The sequence below is a fragment of the Oncorhynchus mykiss genome, chromosome 28 (assembly GCF_057628025.1).
Source record: "Oncorhynchus mykiss isolate SJ-2025 chromosome 28, ASM5762802v1, whole genome shotgun sequence".
NCBI lineage: Eukaryota > Metazoa > Chordata > Actinopteri > Salmoniformes > Salmonidae > Oncorhynchus > Oncorhynchus mykiss.
The window spans coordinates 4,207,813-4,226,450 of record NC_143049.1 but is presented as its reverse complement, the minus strand read 5'-3'; the positions used below and the strand labels follow the sequence as shown (position 1 = coordinate 4,226,450).

At 43.0% G+C, this 18,638-nt stretch overlaps 1 protein-coding gene across 2 annotated transcripts in view; it reads left to right on the top strand.

Annotated features, from left to right (window-relative positions):
* The first annotated feature begins 2,181 nt into the window (after nucleotides 1–2,181).
* vwa5b2 (von Willebrand factor A domain containing 5B2) overlaps nucleotides 2,182–18,638 on the top strand; it is a 34,153-nt gene continuing 17,696 nt past the window's right edge. Inside the window, exons 1-3 of one of the 2 annotated variants that reach the window (XM_036966807.2) lie at nucleotides 2,182–2,366; nucleotides 15,193–15,336; nucleotides 15,539–15,754. In XM_036966807.2, coding sequence (XP_036822702.2) covers nucleotides 15,198–15,336; nucleotides 15,539–15,754 — 355 coding nt within the window. In that variant the 5' untranslated portion in view covers nucleotides 2,182–2,366; nucleotides 15,193–15,197. Of the gene's footprint in view, nucleotides 2,367–15,192; nucleotides 15,337–15,538; nucleotides 15,755–15,805; nucleotides 16,079–18,638 lie in introns of those variants that run through there. The other variant, XM_036966810.2, reaches the window with a different exon arrangement.

Genomic DNA, 18,638 nt, shown 5'->3' with positions numbered 1-18,638 from the left:
TGACCTGAACAGAGGGAAGAGTAGCAGTTCCTTTGACCAAGACGACCCAGAGGTGAAAGGTCAGAGAATCAGCCCCAAGTCATCGAAGGGACGGCAGCGATACCCAGTACAACCACAACCTCAAAGTCAGGAGGACCAACCTTGGAACACACACGACACTCAAGGACAGGGACACCATCGGTACCCAGTACTAACTCAAAGTCAGGAGGACCATGCTCCAGATGCAAAGAGTATAGAGCGGCCAGGCAGTCATGTTTATCCCGGTCATAATCAAGCAGCCACAGATATGGTCCTTGTCTACACATCCCCTCCTTGTACCTTGAGTATCCTGCAGCTCCCTCAACAAGTACAGTGTGTTTCCCTCCATCAGAAAGAGAGATGCTGAGAGTCTTTCAAAGAAGACGGACCAGTAGCCTCACCTTAACATGGATTTATAAACCTTTATATTCAACAAACAAATATTTGTGTTGTTGTATGCTATGTGTATAGGAGGGAACTGAGTTATTGAATGATACTGCTTATTTGTGTGGGGAATTGAATTATAGTAAATGAAATAAAGGTGAACTTGATCTCTCTTGTTGGTCATAAAACAGTCTGTCACGTGCTGTAGTCGGTTGTGAGAGAAAATCTCAGCAATACCTGACTTTGTCTCTAGATGGTGACAAAGATGAATAAAAAGTGAAGTAGGCCTACATTTTGCATTTTTGAATTCAACAAGTAGAGGAAAGTCAGGAAGAACAAATAAGTTGTTTCTGATTATTTGGCAAAAGGCTTTGTCTTGTTTGTATCAAGGTACAAGCATGCTGTCCTCAATTCTGCAATCAATATTTTTTCCTTCAAGACAAAGCCAATCAATGGGGATAGAAATCTATAATCAATGTACACAGAAGATAAAATCAATTATCTTAGCCATGATATGTATTTTGCTCACATTAATCAGTTAGTGTATAAACTTTGATTCAATGTGCTATATTTTGAAGTGACCTGTTGTCTGTGTGTTATTATCTGTTACTAAATGATGAATAATGTCTTATACACATGATCTATACTCACAGCCTGACCACATTCATCTACAGCCGCTATTCCATTCGTAAGGTAGCGTAATGTAATGTAACATATGACACTAAATGGAGGGATACAAATGTACGTCCCAAATCTAACGAAATGCCACGAGGCTAGGTTAATACTCAAAGTTACATCACTGCAATCCTAACAATCATAACAGGTGCAACACCTGCCAGTGCCAACATACTGTACCTGTTACCATGGTTCCTTCACAGTAACTCAGACTATCCAGACTTAGTAAAGGTCAGTGAGAGCACGTTCCAGGCAGGCATGTTCCATACCGAATAGACCTGTAGCAAGTGCAGTTAGAGAAGAGGGAGCCGTTTTAGACTGTGATGTAGCCACTGCTTTCCTTTTGCCAGTGTTGAAACTGATGTACAAATGTACATGGGAGAATAGCATTTAATTGATTCCTCAAATCTTCTCTGCTCGCCTCCCGCTCAAAAACCATTGGATGAGAAGGTCAAAGATCCCTTCCCTCTAACCTTCTCATCTAATGGGTTTTGAGGAGGCAAGGAGAGAGGACATGAGAAATAAAGGAAATGAAATGAATATTCTCCCCCTGTGTCTGACTGTGACCTGTTGAGGAGAGGCAGACAGACAGACTCAGATGATCTGCTCTCTCCTGGCTCAATCAGCCATTATCTTGAGTTATGGGCTATGGTCAGAGCCAATTGCCTGGACACAGAACAGACAGCAAATTATGTCCACCACAGCAACTGGTCCAGGGGCAGTATGGTTTACAATGGTGACATGTAGGGATGGATATGTAGGGTTGATTCTAGATCAGTAACAGACACACACAGTATGTTAATCTTTGCGCAATTTACTGAGGACTATACCTGTATAACTTCAAAGCCACAATGTAATCCATATAATACGCTAATACTGAATGAATAAGCATTATTCTGAATGAATAAGAATAGCATTATTTATTGACATAATGTCTTCCCTGTCAATGAATCCTCGTCAGTCATTATAGTTATCCTTACAGTAAAAGGGAGCGATTCAATCAGAGATGAGCAACAGTGTGTGTGTGTGTGTGTGTGTGTGTGTGGGTGTGTGTGTGTGTGTGTGTGTGTGTGTCAACGCACGCGCACGCTCTGCACCGTCCGTATTGCGCGCGCGCGCGTGGGTAAATAGGCACTGAGGAGAACAGGGTCCGTCCTTTAACGGTAAAAACCCGAGCGGGGTTAACAACGGAAGAAGGAGACAGAAGTGGGATGGAGTGATGCTGACCAGCAAGAGGACCCGGAGAGAAACAACGGGACCGCGGTGACCACAGAGAAGCAGAAAGACCGGTAAGTAAATGCATAGCAATGTATTGATTTAGCATTTTATCAAATGGGTTTTATTAACGCAAATAGCCTGCAGTAGAGCTGTACTCGCTGTGTATATCTCTTGCAGCTACTTTCAACAGTAAAAATAACGGGCATCCCAATGCGGTGTCATGTATAGCCTGTCTGCACTGAGTTTTGTTAGGGGCTTATTCTTATGTAGGCTTACAATGATCTTCAATTTAAGGTATTTGAAGGATAACAAAGTTGTCCCCTCCCCCCCACACACATTCCATATGATTTCAACCACTTTCTGACTGCTCCCCTTTTTGATTTGAACGAAACCTTCCATACATGTTTGCCCATTGTAGAAGTGGTCAGAAAGTGATTATTTTTCATCTAAATGTCAAAACGTTCAGGTGATACAGTGGTGTTAAATAGTATCCAGTACATGAAAAATACTACTTGAGTAAAAGTCTAAAAGTATTTGTTTTTAAGTATACTTAAGTATCAAAAGTAAATGTAATTGATTTTCTTGATTTGTTTTTATTTATGGATAGCCAGAGGCACACTCCAACACTGAGACAATAATTTACAAATGCAGCATTTGTGTTTAGTGAGTCCTTCAGATCAAAGGCAGTAGGGAGGACCAGGGATGTTCTCTTGAAAAGTGTGTGATTTGGACGATTTTCCTCTCCTGCTAAGAATTTGGAATGTAACAAGTACTTTGGGGTGTCAGGGTAGGCTATCGTAAATAAGAATTTGTTCTTAACTGACTTGCCTAGTTAAATAAAAAAAAATCTATGTCTTTATCAAGTAAACATATGAATAATGGCATTTGACATCATTTAAAAGCTTACAAACCGGATTGTCAAACTATTAAAAAATGTATTGAAAAATAAGTTTTTAAATAAAATTGCGTAATTTTTTTTACCTTTCAGGAAATATAAAAAACGCATAAATTCAGCAAAAAAATTATGTTCATATATGTTGTAGTTAGGACCCTGTTTGACATCATCTGAGGTGTTTGTGTTGTGCCTGTCTTCAGACGCAGCATACTTTTGAATACAGGTGGGTGTCATGTAAAGGCTGATAAATGTCAGTGGTGGAAACAGTACCCACTTGTCATACTTGAGTTAAAGTAAAGATACCTTAATAGAAAATGACTCAAGTAAAAGTGAAAGTTACCCAGTGAAATAATACTTGAGTAAAAGTCTAAAAGTATTTGGTTTTAAATATACTTAATTATGAAAAGTGTATGGAATTGCTAAAATATACTGAAGTATTAAAAGTATAAATCATTTCAAATTCCTTATATTAAACCAGACGGCACAATTTTCTTGTTTTTTTAAATTGACGGATAGCAAGGGGCCACTCCAACACTCTGACATAATTTACAAATAAGCATTTGTGTATAGTGAATCTGCCAGATCAGAGGCAGTAGGGACGACCAGGGATGTTCTCTCGATAAATGCGTGAAGTGGACAATTTTCCCGTCAAAATGTAACAAGTACTCTTGGGGATCAGGGAAAATGTATCAAGTAAAAAGTACATGATTTTCTTTAGGAAAGTAGTGAAGTTTAAGTAAAAGTTGGCAAAAACGTAAATAGTAAAATTAGAACAGGTACCCCCAAAAACTACTTAAGTAGTTATTTTTACTTAAGTACTTTACACCACTGATAAATGTACTAAAATGTGAATATAATGTACATTTTAACTTTCATTTGGTAACACAAAGATGATTGTAGAACAAACACGCAAAACAATGCCGGATTCAAAACTTTGAATTTTTTAAATGTAAGTTATTATACAAAATTATTGTAACTCATTGAATGTTATATATATGGGGGATACAATCATCCCAGCTCTACAGATTTTGCTGCAGAATCCTTGGACTGCAGAATCCAAGGACTGCAGAATCCTTGGATATGTACAGTAGCTTGTTTTTGGTTGTAGGTCCAGGAATGGCTGAAGAATTGCAACATTTACCTGAAGCTAACTCTGCAGATAGCACTACTGGGGGATTTGAAAAGTCATTGTCAGTCAATCAATAATATAATAATACCTTTAGCAACAAATGTTATCTTTAATTTACAATCTGTAGAAACCATGAGAATAGAAAGGTTCAGATCTGTTGTAAAACAGCACAGCACAGATGAAAAAGACATGGCAAATAGAAATCCAATATGGATGGTGTTAAGAGATAGATGGGAGGGGTTGAGTGGAGCTGAAGGGTGGGACAAATAACAACAAGATAACTCATGTCAAATATACTGTGTATGTAAAATGTATATAGGTTCAGAACTATTGTGAAAGAGCACAGTTAAAACTATATGGCAAATAGAAATGAAACTGGATGGTCTTCAGAAATAGATGGGAGGGTTAGAGGGTAGAGGAAGGACATCAGTAATAGATGGGAGGGTTAGAGGGTAGAGGAAGGACATCAGTAATAGATGGAAGGGTTAGAGGGTAGAGGAAGGACATCAGTAATAGATGGGAGGGTTAGAGGGTAGAGGAAGGACATCAGAAATAGATGGGAGGGTTAGAGGGTAGAGGAAGGACATCAGAAATAGATGGGAGGGTCAGAGGGTAGAGGAAGGACATCAGTAATAGATGGGAGGGTTAGAGGGTAGAGGAAGGACATCAGTAATAGATGGGAGGGTTAGAGGGTAGAGGAAGGACATCAGAAATAGATGGGAGGGTTAGAGGGTAGAGGAAGGACATCAGTAATAGATGGGAGGGTTAGAGGGTAGAGGAAGGACATCAGAAATAGATGGGAGGGTTAGAGGGTAGAGGAAGGACATCAGAAATAGATGGGAGGGTTAGAGGGTAGAGGAAGGACATCAGTAATAGATGGGAGGGTTAGAGGGTAGAGGAAGGACATCAGTAATAGATGGGAGGGTTAGAGGGTAGAGGAAGGACATCAGAAATAGATGGGAGGGTTAGAGGGTAGAGGAAGGACATCAGTAATAGATGGGAGGGTTAGAGGGTAGAGGAAGGACATCAGTAATAGATGGGAGGGTCAGAGGGTAGAGGAAGGACATCAGAAATAGATGGGAGGGTTAGAGGGTAGAGGAAGGACATCAGTAATAGATTGGAGGGTTAGAGGGTAGAGGAAGGACATCAGAAATAGATGGGAGGGTCAGAGGGTAGAGGAAGGACATCAGTAATAGATGGGAGGGTTAGAGGGTAGAGGAAGGACATCAGTAATAGATGGGAGGGTCAGAGGGTAGAGGAAGGACATCAGAAATAGATGGGAGGGTTAGAGGGTAGAGGAAGGACATCAGTAATAGATGGGAGGGTCAGAGGGTAGAGGAAGGACATCAGTAATAGATGGGAGGGTTAGAGGGTAGAGGAAGGACATCAGCAATAGATGGGAGGGTTAGAGGGTAGAGGAAGGACATCAGAAATAGATGGGAGGGTCAGAGGGTAGAGGAAGGACATCAGTAATAGATGGGAGGGTTAGAGGGTAGAGGAAGGACATCAGTAATAGATGGGAGGGTTAGAGGGTAGAGGAAGGACATCAGAAATAGATGGGAGGGTTAGAGGGTAGAGGAAGGACATCAGTAATAGATGGGAGGGTTAGAGGGTAGAGGAAGGACATCAGTAATAGATGGGAGGGTCAGAGGGTAGAGGAAGGACATCAGAAATAGATGGGAGGGTTAGAGGGTAGAGGAAGGACATCAGTAATAGATGGGAGGGTCAGAGGGTAGAGGAAGGACATCAGTAATAGATGGGAGGGTTAGAGGGTAGAGGAAGGACATCAGCAATAGATGGGAGGGTTAGAGGGTAGAGGAAGGACATCAGTAATAGATGGGAGGGTCAGAGGGTAGAGGAAGGACAGGAGAAAAAACAAACAAAAGATTACTATTGTAAAAGAGATTGTGTCTGTAAAATGTATAAACTGAAAGTATAAGCTGAAGTGTTGATGTTCATTAGTTTACTCCAATTAGGGGAGGGGTGGTAAGATATATTTTTAAAAGATGCACACTCTTGGCATTCTCTCAACCAGCTTCATGAGGTAGTCACCTTGAATGCATTTCAATTGACAGGTGTGCCTTGGTAAAAGTACATTTATGGATTTTCTTTCCTTCTTAATGCGTTTGAGCCAATCAGTTGTGTTGTGACAAGGTAGAGGTGGTATACAGAAGATAGCCCTATTTGGTGAAAGACCAAGTCCATATTATGGGAAGAACAGCTCAAATAAGCAAAGAGAAACGACAGTCCATCATTACTTTAAGACATAAAGGTCAGTCAATGCGGAACATTTCAAGAAATTTTAAAGTTTCTTCAAGTGCAGTCGCAAAAAACATCAAGCGCTATGATGAAAATGGCTCTCATGAGGATCGCCACAGGAAAGGAAGACCCAGAGCTATCGCTGCTGCAGAGGATACGTTCATTAGAGTTACCAGCCTCAGAAATTGCAGCTCAAATAAATGCTTCAAGATGTTCAAGTAAGAGACACATCTCAACACCAACTGCTCAGAGGAGACTGTGTGAATCAGGCCTTCATGCTCAAATTGCTGCAAAGAAACCACTACTAAAGTCACCAATAAGAAGCAGTGACTTGCTTAGTCCAAGAAACACGAGCAATGGACATTAGACAGGTGGAAATCTGTGGAAGACAGGTGGAAGTCCATATTTGAGATTTTTGGTTCCAACTGCTGTGTCTTTGTGAGACGCAGAGTAGGTGAACGGATGATCTCCGCATGTGGTTCCCACCAGGAAGCACGGAGGAGAAGGTGTGATGGTGAGGGGTTGCTTTTCTGGTGACACTGTCAGTGATTTATTCAGAATTCAAGGCACACTCATCCCATCAGGTTTGCGCTTAGTGGGATTATCATTTGTTTTTCAACAGGACAATGATCCAACACACCTCCAGGCTGTGCAAGGGCTATTTGACCAAGAAGGAGAGTGATGGAGTGCTGCATCAGATGACCTGGCCTCCACAATTCCCCAACCTCAACCAAATTAAGATGGTTTGGGATGATTCGGACCGCAGAGTGAAGGAAATACTGCCAACAAGTGCTCAGCATATGTGGGAACTCCTTCAAGACGGTTGGAAAAGCATTTCAGGTGAAGCTGGTTGAGAGAATAACATGCGTGTGCAAAGCTGTCATCAAGGAAAAGGGTGGCTACTTTGAAGAATCTGCAATCTAAGATCTATTTGTTACCACATGATTCCATATGTGTTATTTCATAGTTTAGATGTCTTCACTATTATTATACAATGTAGAAAATAGTAAAATTAATAAAAACCCTTGAATGAGTAAGTGTGTCCAAACTTTTGACTGGTACTGTATATATACGTACAGTTGAAGTCGGAAGTTTACATACACCTTAGCCAAATACATCTAAACACAGTTTCTCACAATTCCTGACATTTAATCCTAGTAAAAATACCCTGTCTTAGGTCAGTTAGGATCACCATTTTATTTTAAGAATGTGACATGCCAGAATAATAGCAGAGAGAATGATTCATTTCAGCTTTTATTTCTTTCATCACATTCCCAGTGGGTCAGAAGTTTACATACACTCAATTAGTATTTGGTAGCATTGCCTTTAAATTGTTTAACTTGGGTCAAACGATTTGGGTAGCCTTCCACAAGCTTCCCACAATAAGTTGGGTGAATTTTTGCCCATTCCTCCTGACAGAGCTGGTGTAACTGAGTCAGGTTTGTAGGCCTCCTTGCTCGCACGCTCTTTTTCAGTTCTGTCCACAAATTTTCTATAGGATTGAGGTCAGTGCTTTGTGATGGCCACTCCAATACTTTGACTTTGTTGTCCTTAAGCCATTTTGCCACAACTTTGGAAGTATGCTTGGGGTCATTGTCCATTTGGAAGACGCATTTTGCAACCCAGCTTTAACTTCCTGACTGATGTCTTGATATGTTGCTTCAATATATGGCCAAACCATTATTTTTTGCCTCAGCAGACCAGAGGACATTTCTCCAAAAAGTATGACCTTTGTCCCCTTGTGCAGTTGCAAACCGTAGTCTAGATTTTTATGGTGGTTTGGAGCAGTGACTTCTTCCTTGCTGACCGGCCTTTCAGGTTATGTCGATATAGGACTTGTTTTACTGTGGATATTGATACTTTTGTACCTGTTTCCTCGAACATCTTCACAAGGTCCTTTGCTAAATCTGTGATTTATTTGCACTTTTCGCACCAAAGCACGTTCATCTCTAGGAGACAGAACACGTCTCCTTCCTGAGCGATATGATGGCTGCGTAGTCCCATGGTGTTTATACTTGCATACTATTGTTTGTACAGATGAACGTGGTACCTTCGAGTGTTTGGAAATTGCTCCCAAGGATGAACCAGACTTGTGGAGGTCGACAATTTTTTTTCTGAGGTCTTGGCTGATTTCTTATGATTTTCCCATGATGTCAAGCAAAGAGGCACTGAGCTTGAAGGTAGACCTTGAAATACATCCACAGGTACACCTCCAATTGACTCAAATGATGTCCATTAGCCTATTAGAAGCTTCTAAAGCCATGACATAATTTTCTGGACTTTTCCAAGCTGTTTAAAGGCACAGTCAACTTAGTGCATGTAAACTACTGACCCACTGGAATATATATGTGTGTATATATATATGTATGTACAGTGCATTCAGAAAGTATTCAGACCCCTTCAATTTTTCCACATTTTGTTACGTTACAGCCTTGTTCTAAAATGAAGTAAATAATTGTTTCCCCTCATCAATCTACACACAATAACCCATACTGACAAAGTGAAAACAAGTTTTTAGAATAAATAAAAAAATACCTTATGTAAATAAGTATTCAGACCCTTTGTTATGAAACTCCAAATTGAGCTCAGGTGCATCCTGTTTCCATTGATCATCCTTGAGATGTTTCTACAACTTGATTGGGGTCTACCTGTGGTAAATTCAATTTATTGGGGCATGATTTAGAAAGGCACACACCTGGCTACATAAGGTCCCACAGTTGACAGTGCATGTCAGAGCAAAAACCAAGCCATCGGGTCAAAGGAATTGTCCATAGAGCTCCGAAACAGGATTGTGTCGAGGCACAGATCTGGGAAAGGGTACCAAAACATTTCTGCAGCATTGAAGGTCCCCAAGAACACAGTGGCCTCCATCATTCTTAAATTAATGAAATTTGGAACCACCAAGACTTTTACTAGAGCTGGCCTCACGGCCAAATTGAGCAATCTGTGGAGATGGTCGAGCCTTTCAGAAGGACAACCATCTCTTCATCACTCCACCAATCAAGCCTTTATGGTATAGTGGCCAGACGGAAGCCACTCCTCACTAAAAGGCACATGACAGCCCTCTTGGAGTTTATCAAAAGGCACCTTAAGACTCTCAGACCATGAGAAACTAGATTCTCTGGTCTGATGAAACCAAGAACTCTTTGTCCTGAATGCCAAGTCTCACATCTGGAGGAGACCTGGCACCATCCCTACGGCGAAGCATGGTACAGCATCACGCTGTTTTTCAGCGTTAGGGACTGCGAGACTAGTCAGGATCGAGGGAAAGATAAACTGAGAAAGGCACAGAGAGTTCTTTGATGAAAACCTGCTCCAGAGGGCTCAGGACCTTAGTCTGGCACAAAGGTGCACCTTCCAACAGGACCACGACCCTAAGCACACAGCCAAGACAACGCAAGAGTGGCAAGTCTCTGAATGTCCTTGAGTGGCCTAGCCACAGCCCGGACTTGAAACCGATCGAACATCTCTGGAGAGACCTGAAAATAGCTGTGCAGCGACGCTCCCCATCCAACCTGACAGTTCTTGAGAGGATCTGCAGAAAAGAATGAAAGAAACTACCCTAATATACAGTGTGGCAAAAAAGTATTTAGTCAGCCACCAATTGTGCAAGTTATCCCACTTAAAAAGGTGAGAGAGGCCTGTAATTTTCATCATAGGTACATTTCAACTATGACAGACAAAATGAGAAAAAAATCCAGAAAACCACATTGTAGGATTTTTTATTAATTTATTTGCAAATTATGGTGGAAAATAAGTATTTGGTCAATAACACAAGTTTATCTCAATACTTTGTTATATACCCTTTGTTGGTAATGACAGAGGTCAAACGTTTTCTGTAAGTCTTCACAAGGTTTTCACACACTGTTGCTGGTATTTTGGCCCATTCCTCCATGCAGATCTCCTCTAGAGTAGTGATGTTTTGGGGCTGTTGCTGGGCAACACGGACTTTCAACTCCCTCCAAAGATTTTCTATGGGTTTGAGATCTGGAGACTTGCTAGGCCACTCCAGGACCTTGAAATGCTTCTGGCTAGGCCACTCCAGGACCTTGAAATGCTTCTTACGAAGCCACTCCTTCATTGCCCGGGCGGTGTGTTTGGGATCATTGTCATGCTGAAAGACCCAGCCACGTTTCATCTTCAATGCCCTTGCTGATGGAAGGTTTTCACTCAAAATCTCACGATACATGGGACCCATTCATTCTTTCCTTTACACGGATCAGTCGTCCTGGTCCCTTTGCAGAAAAACAACCTCAAAGCATGATGTTTCCACCCCCATGCTTCGCAGTAGGTATGGTGTTCTTTGGATGCAACTCAGCATTCTTTGTCCTCCAAACACGACGAGTTGAGTTTTTACCAAAAAGTTATATTTTGGTTTCATCTGACCATATGACATTCTCCCAATCTTCTTCTGGATCATCCAAATGTTCTGTAGCAAACTTCAGACGGGCCTGGACATGTACTGGCTTAAGCAGGGGGACACGTCATGCACTGCAGGATTTGAGTCCCTGGCTGCGTAGTGTGTTACTTTGTTACTTTGGTCCCAGCTCTCTGCAGGTCATTCATTAGGTCCCCCCGTGTGGTTCTGGGATTTTTGCTCACCGTTCTTGTGATCATTTTGACCCCACGGGGTGAGATCTTGCGTGGAGCCCCAGATCGAGGGAGATTATCAGTGATCTTGTATGTCTTCCATTTCCTAATTATTGCTCCCACAGTTGATTTCTTCAAACCAAGCTGCTTACCTATTGCAGATTCAGTCTTCCCAGCCTGGTGCAGGTCTACAATTTTGTTTCTGGTATCCTTTGACAGCTCTTTGGTCTTGGCCATAGTGGAGTTTGGAGTGTGACTGTTTGAGGTTGTGGACAGGTGTCTTTTATACTCATAACAAGTTCAAACAGGTGCCATTAATACAGGTAACGAGTGGAGGACAGAGGAGCCTCTTAAAGAAGAATTTACAGGTCTGTGAGAGCCAGAAATCTTGCTTGTTTGTAGGTGACCAAATACCTATTTTCCACCATATTTTGCAAATAAATTCATTAAAAATCCTACAATGTGATTTTCTGGATTTTTTTTCTAATTTTGTCTGTCATAATTGTCATAGTTGTCTGTCATAGTCATAAAATTACAGGCATCTCTCATCTTTTTAAGTGGGAGAACTTGCACAATTGGTGGCTGACTAAATACTTTTTTGCCTCACTGTAGGCGTGCCAAACTTGTTGCGTCATACCCAAGAAGAGTCGGCTGTAATCTCTCCCAATGGTGCTTCAACAAAGGACTGAGTAAAGGATCTGAATACTTATGTAAATGTACATACATTTGCAAACATTTCTAAAAATCAGTGTTTGCTTTGTCATTATGGGTTATTGTGTGTAGATTTGTCCCCTTATTAAACTATGTAATCAATTTTAGAATAAGGTTGTAACATAACAAAATGTGGAAAAAGTGAAGGGGTCTGAATACTTTCCAAAGGCACTGTATGTATATGTACATGATGGAAGCTACAATCAATCAGCAATATTAAAGCTGATCTACCCCCCCCCCCCCCCACACACACACACATTTTTTTTATTATGGTTGGAGAATGTCAGAGAATGAGTTGTGGGAAGATTCTTTGATTTAAATTAGACTGTTAGGTTTCCTATGGAAGACTATTTGGCTACCTTGTAGGGTGTTGGGCAGTAATCAAAAGGTTACTTGTTCGTATCCCCGAGATGGCAAGGTGGGAAAAAAACCTGATTCATAAAGGTTACTGGTTCGTATCCCCGAGATGGAAAAGGTGGGAAAAAACCTGATTCATAAAGGTTACTGGTTCGTATCCCCGAGATGGCAAGGTGGGAAAAAACCTGATTCATAAAGGTTACTGGTTCGTATCCCCGAGATGGCAAAGTGGGAAAAAACCTGATTCATAAAGGTTACTGGTTCGTATCCCCGAGATGGCAAGTTGGGAAAAAACCTGATTCATAAAGGTTACTGGTTCGTATCCCCGAGATGGCAAGGTGGGAAAAAACCTGATTCATAAAGGTTACTGGTTCGTATCCCCGAGATGGCAAGGTGGGAAAAAACCTGATTCATAAAGGTTACTGGTTCGTATCCCCGAGATGGCAAGGTGGGAAAACACCTGATTCATAAAGGTTACTGGTTCGTATCCCCGAGATGGCAAGGTGGGAAAAAACCTGATTCATAAAGGTTACTGGTTCGTATCCCCGAGATGGCAAGGTGGGAAAACACCTGATTCATAAAGGTTACTGGTTCGTATCCCCGAGATGGCAAGGTGGGAAAAAACCTGATTCATAAAGGCTGGGTTAAATGCAGAAGACACATTTCAGTTATACAACTGACTAGGTATCACCCTTTCCCTTTACTGAAAAATAGATAATAGAACATACATTTCCATTCAAGTTGACATTCGATGCTGGGTGGACTGGCGGCCATCTGGTAATTGGAAATTAAAGTTTCTACTCAATTAAAATTTCATGGTGTACCAGCTAAATTGTAGTGATCTTAATGGAAATGTCCATTCTATGAATTCTACTTCTATGATTGAAATGACACCCACCCTGTATTTAAGAGTATGCTGTGTCTCAACTGACAACATAAATACCTCATATGATGTAAAATAGGGTCTGAGATACAACATAAATACCTCATATGATGTAAAAATAGGGTCTGAGATACAACATAAATACCTCATATGATGTAAAATAGGGTCTGAGATACAACATAAATACCTCATATGATGTAAAATAGGGTCTGAGATACAACAGATGTGAAAATGTTTTTAGACCATTTACGTTAAAGGTTAAAAAATGACCGAATTTTGTAAATAATATCTAACCCAACTTTTATATTTTTCAGTGTTGAAGACTTGGATGTCTCATGGTAGGGTGGGATATGCACAATTGGTCATATTTGAGGCCCTCTTTCTCCTCACTTTCTGACCAGTTCTTCCATGGGCAAACAAGTATGAAAGGTTTTGTTTAAATCAGAAGGGGTGAAGTCAGAAGAGACTTCATTCATAGAGAACAACCCTGAACCCAAACAGCAGAAGAAGCAGCCTGTTGTATCAGATCTCCCTTGGACATTTTTTTATGAGACAAAATAGGTAAGGCACAGTATGGGTTTGCCATCTACATACCGGGACCCTTTCATATCAGCCAAAGCGTATGTTAAACAGATTTATTCATTAGTACTTTATGGAAGATGACGAAACATTTTAATTGTAAGATCTAGACATTTACATTTAACAAGTAACCTTTCCTGCTGTGTGTTTTACTCTGACCGCGTGTTTGTGGTTGAATGCTGGTTTGGCTTATTTCTGCCCTCCCCTTCTCCCAAACAGACATGTATTTGCTGCTCCCCCTCCATCCCTCCAAAGCACAGTAGCCAGATGGAAGCTGTTGATCTACTTAGTCAGAGGTGGATGTAGAGACCATTACCCAGACCAAAGCAAACAGTCACAGTCTGCACTCCACAGTTTGCTGCTCACTGAGCTGTGAGTCCGCTAACACTAAACCATTAGAAACCATTACACCTGCAGGTTATAGTCCAGATTCCCAGAACATTGTTTTATTCAAGGAGTGGTTAAAAGGTCAATCACTAAGAAGTGTGTTTTATGTTCTTCTTTGACCTGCTGGGCTTAATTGCAGCAGCTGTGTTGCTTTCGTAAAGAACATGGCTGCCTAGTTTGATTCATCTATTTCATGTTGTGTTGTGTTTGATGCAAGCAAGAGGGTTAGAGCAAGCAACAAGGTGATGTTATACTGGAAGGACGTCCCTGTGAGTTTAAAGTCCTAAACAACAAGATGTAAGTCTTTTCAAGATGAGAATAGTTTCTATTTGTTACTAGATCTCTTATTTACACTAACATTCTTTTGAGGAGCACCTGTTTCGTAGGTTTTCTAAGAGGTTCCAGTAACCCAACAAGCTTACCTGATCTCTTACCTGAGCTCCCGTATTGTGCCACTAACACAACCTAAAGATACATCATACCACCCACCCACTCTTATCTCCTCTGTGGTCATATAAGACTTGTGAAGCTGTATAGTATGGATTTGCATCAGGTAGCCGTTGAGGAGATGCTGCCCAGGAGCCCATGGAGTGTTGACCAATCTGTTAATGATTGAGTTGGCCTTCAACACTGCTGCAACCGGTTGCTATGCAGGTGGAGAGAGGGGATAGCTCGGTTGCCAGAGTAGAAGCCCAAGGCAAGACGGGGCTGCTGTAAATAAATATATCTCACAGTTACACAGGTAATTCATGTGAAAACAGTACATATTTACATTTTCTTTATTATACCAACCTGGCACAAATGCCCTGCAGCAAGGTTCATTAAATGTGGGGACCTTTAGCTGACATTTTGAAATAATTATCAGAGCTGATTCGAGGCCAATGTTCTTTCCATCAATTGAGAGAAAGCCCAATTTAGAAGCACATAATTGGTCAAAGAACTTTCCATACTGTGCTTCTGATCCTTCCCCTTGATAACGCTAGAAACTGAGGCCATTTGAATGGGTCTGCACACACACGCGCGCACACACCCACACACACATGCACACACACACACAATCACACACACACATTGAACTCAAGGATTTTCTCTCTTCCTCACATCCAGAGACGATGGTTGGCCTGAGAAACCGGTCCACGTGGGCCCCGCTTCTCCTCAAGGCCTCCTGCATCAAGTCCTGTGCCAACGGCTGCTCCCTGGGCATCACCGCACATCTCACCTACGCCAACACAGACACCGAACCTGTGGAGGGTGAGGTCACACACTGATGTCATGGGGGGAGGGGGGATTTTGGGCCTTAGCAATCGGTTAGTCACATATCAAGCCACAACATCTCAAGCCAGATCTAGTCTTGGTCTTGTCTTTCTGTAATAGTCTTTCTGTAATGCAGTTCTTCAACTGCTGTCTGCTGTCCTTTATTCAATGCCCCTACCCCCCACCCCTCTCCCCCAAGGTGTGTTTGTGTACCCGCTGGGGGAGAAGGAGGTGGTGGTGGGCTTTGAGGCGGTCATCGCCGGCCGCATGGTGGGAGTTCAGATCCAGAGCCGGGGGAAGCTGGAGGATTGCTGTCTGGACTGCTGCCCAGGATCGGGGCTCGACGGCCAATGTGGCAACGGACGGGAGTGGGGCTGCTGCGGGGGATCCAGCCTGGACATACAGTGTACCAACGGTGAACAAAGGGGGGAAGGAGAGATGTACGGCAGAAGGAAAGGAGGGAGGGATAGATGGGAGTGGGGCTGCTGCGGGGGATCCAGTCTGGACATACAGTGTACCAACGGTGAACAAAGGGGGGAAGGAGAGATGTACGGCAGAAGGGAAGGAGGGAGGGATAGATGGGAGTGGGGCTGCTGCGGGGGATCCAGCCTGGACATACAGTGTACCAACGGTGAACAAAGGGGGGAAGGAGAGATGTACGGCAGAAGGGAAGGAGGGAGGGATAGATGGGAGTGGGGCTGCTGCGGGGGATCCAGCCTGGACATACAGTGTACCAACGGTGAACAAAGGGGGGAAGGAGAGATGTACGGCAGAAGGGAAGGAGGGAGGGATAGATTGGAGTGGGGCTGCTGCGGGGGATCCAGCCTGGACATGCAGTGTACCAACGGTGAACAAAGGGGGGAAGGAGAGATGTACGGCAGAAGAGAAGGAGGGAGGGATAGATGGAGGGAAAGGATGGAGAGCGCGAGGGAAGGAGGAAGGAAGGAAGGTAGGGATGGAAGGAGGGAGGTAGAGATAGGGCTGTATGGATAGAAGGAGGGAAGGAGGGAGGTAGAGATAGGGCTGTATGGATAGAAGGAGGGAAGGAGGGAGGTAGAGATAGGGCTGGATGGATAGAAGGAGGGAAGGAGGGAGGTAGAGATAGGGCTGTATGGATAGAAGGAGGGAAGGAGGGAGGTAGAGATAGGGCTGGATGGATAGAAGGAGGGAAGGAGGGAGGTAGAGATAGGGCTGGATGGATAGAAGGAGGGAAGGAGGGAGGTAGAGATAGGGCTGGATGGATAGAAGGAGGGAAGGAGGGAGGTAGAGATAGGGCTGGATGGATAGAAGGAGGGAAGGAGGGAGGTAGAGATAGGGCTGTATGGATAGAAGGAGGGAAGGAGGGAGGTAGAGATAGGGCTGTATGGATAGAAGGAGGGAAGGAGGGAGGTAGAGACAGGGCTGGATGGATAGAAGGAGGGAAGGAGGGAGGTAGAGATAGGGCTGGATGGATAGAAGGAGGGAAGGAGGGAGGTAGAGATAGGGCTGGATGGATAGAAGGAGGGAAGGAGGGAGGTAGAGATAGGGCTGGATGGATAGAAGGAGGGAAGGAGGGAGGTAGAGATAGGGCTGTATGGATAGAAGGAGGGAAGGAGGGAGGTAGAGATAGGGCTGGATGGATAGAAGGAGGGAAGGAGGGAGGTAGATAGGGCTGGATGGATAGAAGGAGGGAAGGAGGGAGGTAGAGATAGGGCTGGATGGATAGAAGGAGGGAAGGAGGGAGGTAGAGATAGGGCTGGATGGATAGAAGGAGGGAAGGAGGGAGGTAGAGATAGGGCTGTATGGATAGAAGGAGGGAAGGAGGGAGGTAGAGATAGGGCTGGATGGATAGAAGGAGGGAAGAGGGGAGGTAGAGATAGGGCTGGATGGATAGAAGGAGGGAAGGAGGGAGGTAGAGATAGGGCTGGATGGATAGAAGGAGGGAAGGAGGGAGGTAGAGATAGGGCTGGATGGATAGAAGGAGGGAAGTAGAGATAGGGCTGGATGGATAGAAGGAGGGAAGGAGGGAGGTAGAGATAGGGCTGGATGGATAGAAGGAGGGAAGGAGGGAGGTAGAGATAGGGCTGGATGGATAGAAGGAGGGAAGGAGGGAGGTAGAGATAGGGCTGGATGGATAGAAGGAGGGAAGGAGGGAGGTAGAGATAGGGCTGGATGGATAGAAGGAGGGAAGGAGGGAGGTAGAGATAGGGCTGGATGGATAGAAGGAGGGAAGGAGGGAGGTAGAGATAGGGCTGGATGGATAGAAGGAGAGAAGGAGGGAGGTAGAGATAGGGCTGGATGGATAGAAGGAGGGAAGAGGGGAATCAGAAGGTATTTTTCATTTCTAAAAGCTTAAGGCATAACCCACAGACAGTGGTGGAAAAAGTACCTATTTGTCATACTTGAGTAAAAGTAAAGATACCATAAAAGATAATGACTCAAGTGAAAGTGAAAATCACCCAATAAAATACTTTAGTAAAAGTATTTGGTTTTAAATGTACTTTAGTGTCAAAAGAAAATGTAATCGCTAAAATATCCTTAAGTATCAAAGTAAAAGTATAAATAATTTCAAATTCCTCATATTAAGCAAACCAGACGGAACGATTTTCTTGACATTTTGATTTATGGATAGCCAGGGGCACACTACAACACATCATTTACAAGCAAAGCATTTGTGTTTAGTGAATCTGCCAGATCAGAGTCAGTATAGATGACTGGGGATGTTCTCTTGATAAGTGAGTGAATTAGACCATTTTCCTATCCTGCTAAGCATTCAAAATGTAGTTAGTACTTTTGGGTATCATTGAAATGTAAGGAGTAAAAAGTACATTAATTTCTTTAGCAATGTAGTTTAGTAAAAGTAAAAGTTGTCAAAAGTATAAAAGTAAAGTACAGCTATCCCATAAAAGTACTTAAGTAGTACTTTAAAGTATTTTAACTTATGTACTTTTCACCACTGCCCACAGATTCTGTTTGGTCCTATTTCATGTTTTCCTTTCTCTAACTTTCACGAAGTAATCTTTAATCAGTAGAGAGACAACACAGGGACTCAGGTACACCAGGGACTAAGGCACACCAGGGACTAAGGCACACCAGGGACTAAGGCACACAAGGGACTAAGGCACACCAGGGACTCAGGCACACCAGGGACTAAGGCACACCAGGGACTAAGGCACACCAGGGACTAAGGCACACCAGGGACTCAGGCACACCAGGAACTAAGGCACACCATGGACTCAGGCACACCAGGGACTCAGGCACACCAGGGACTCAGGCACACCAGGGACTAAGGCACACCAGGGACTAAGGCACACCAGGGA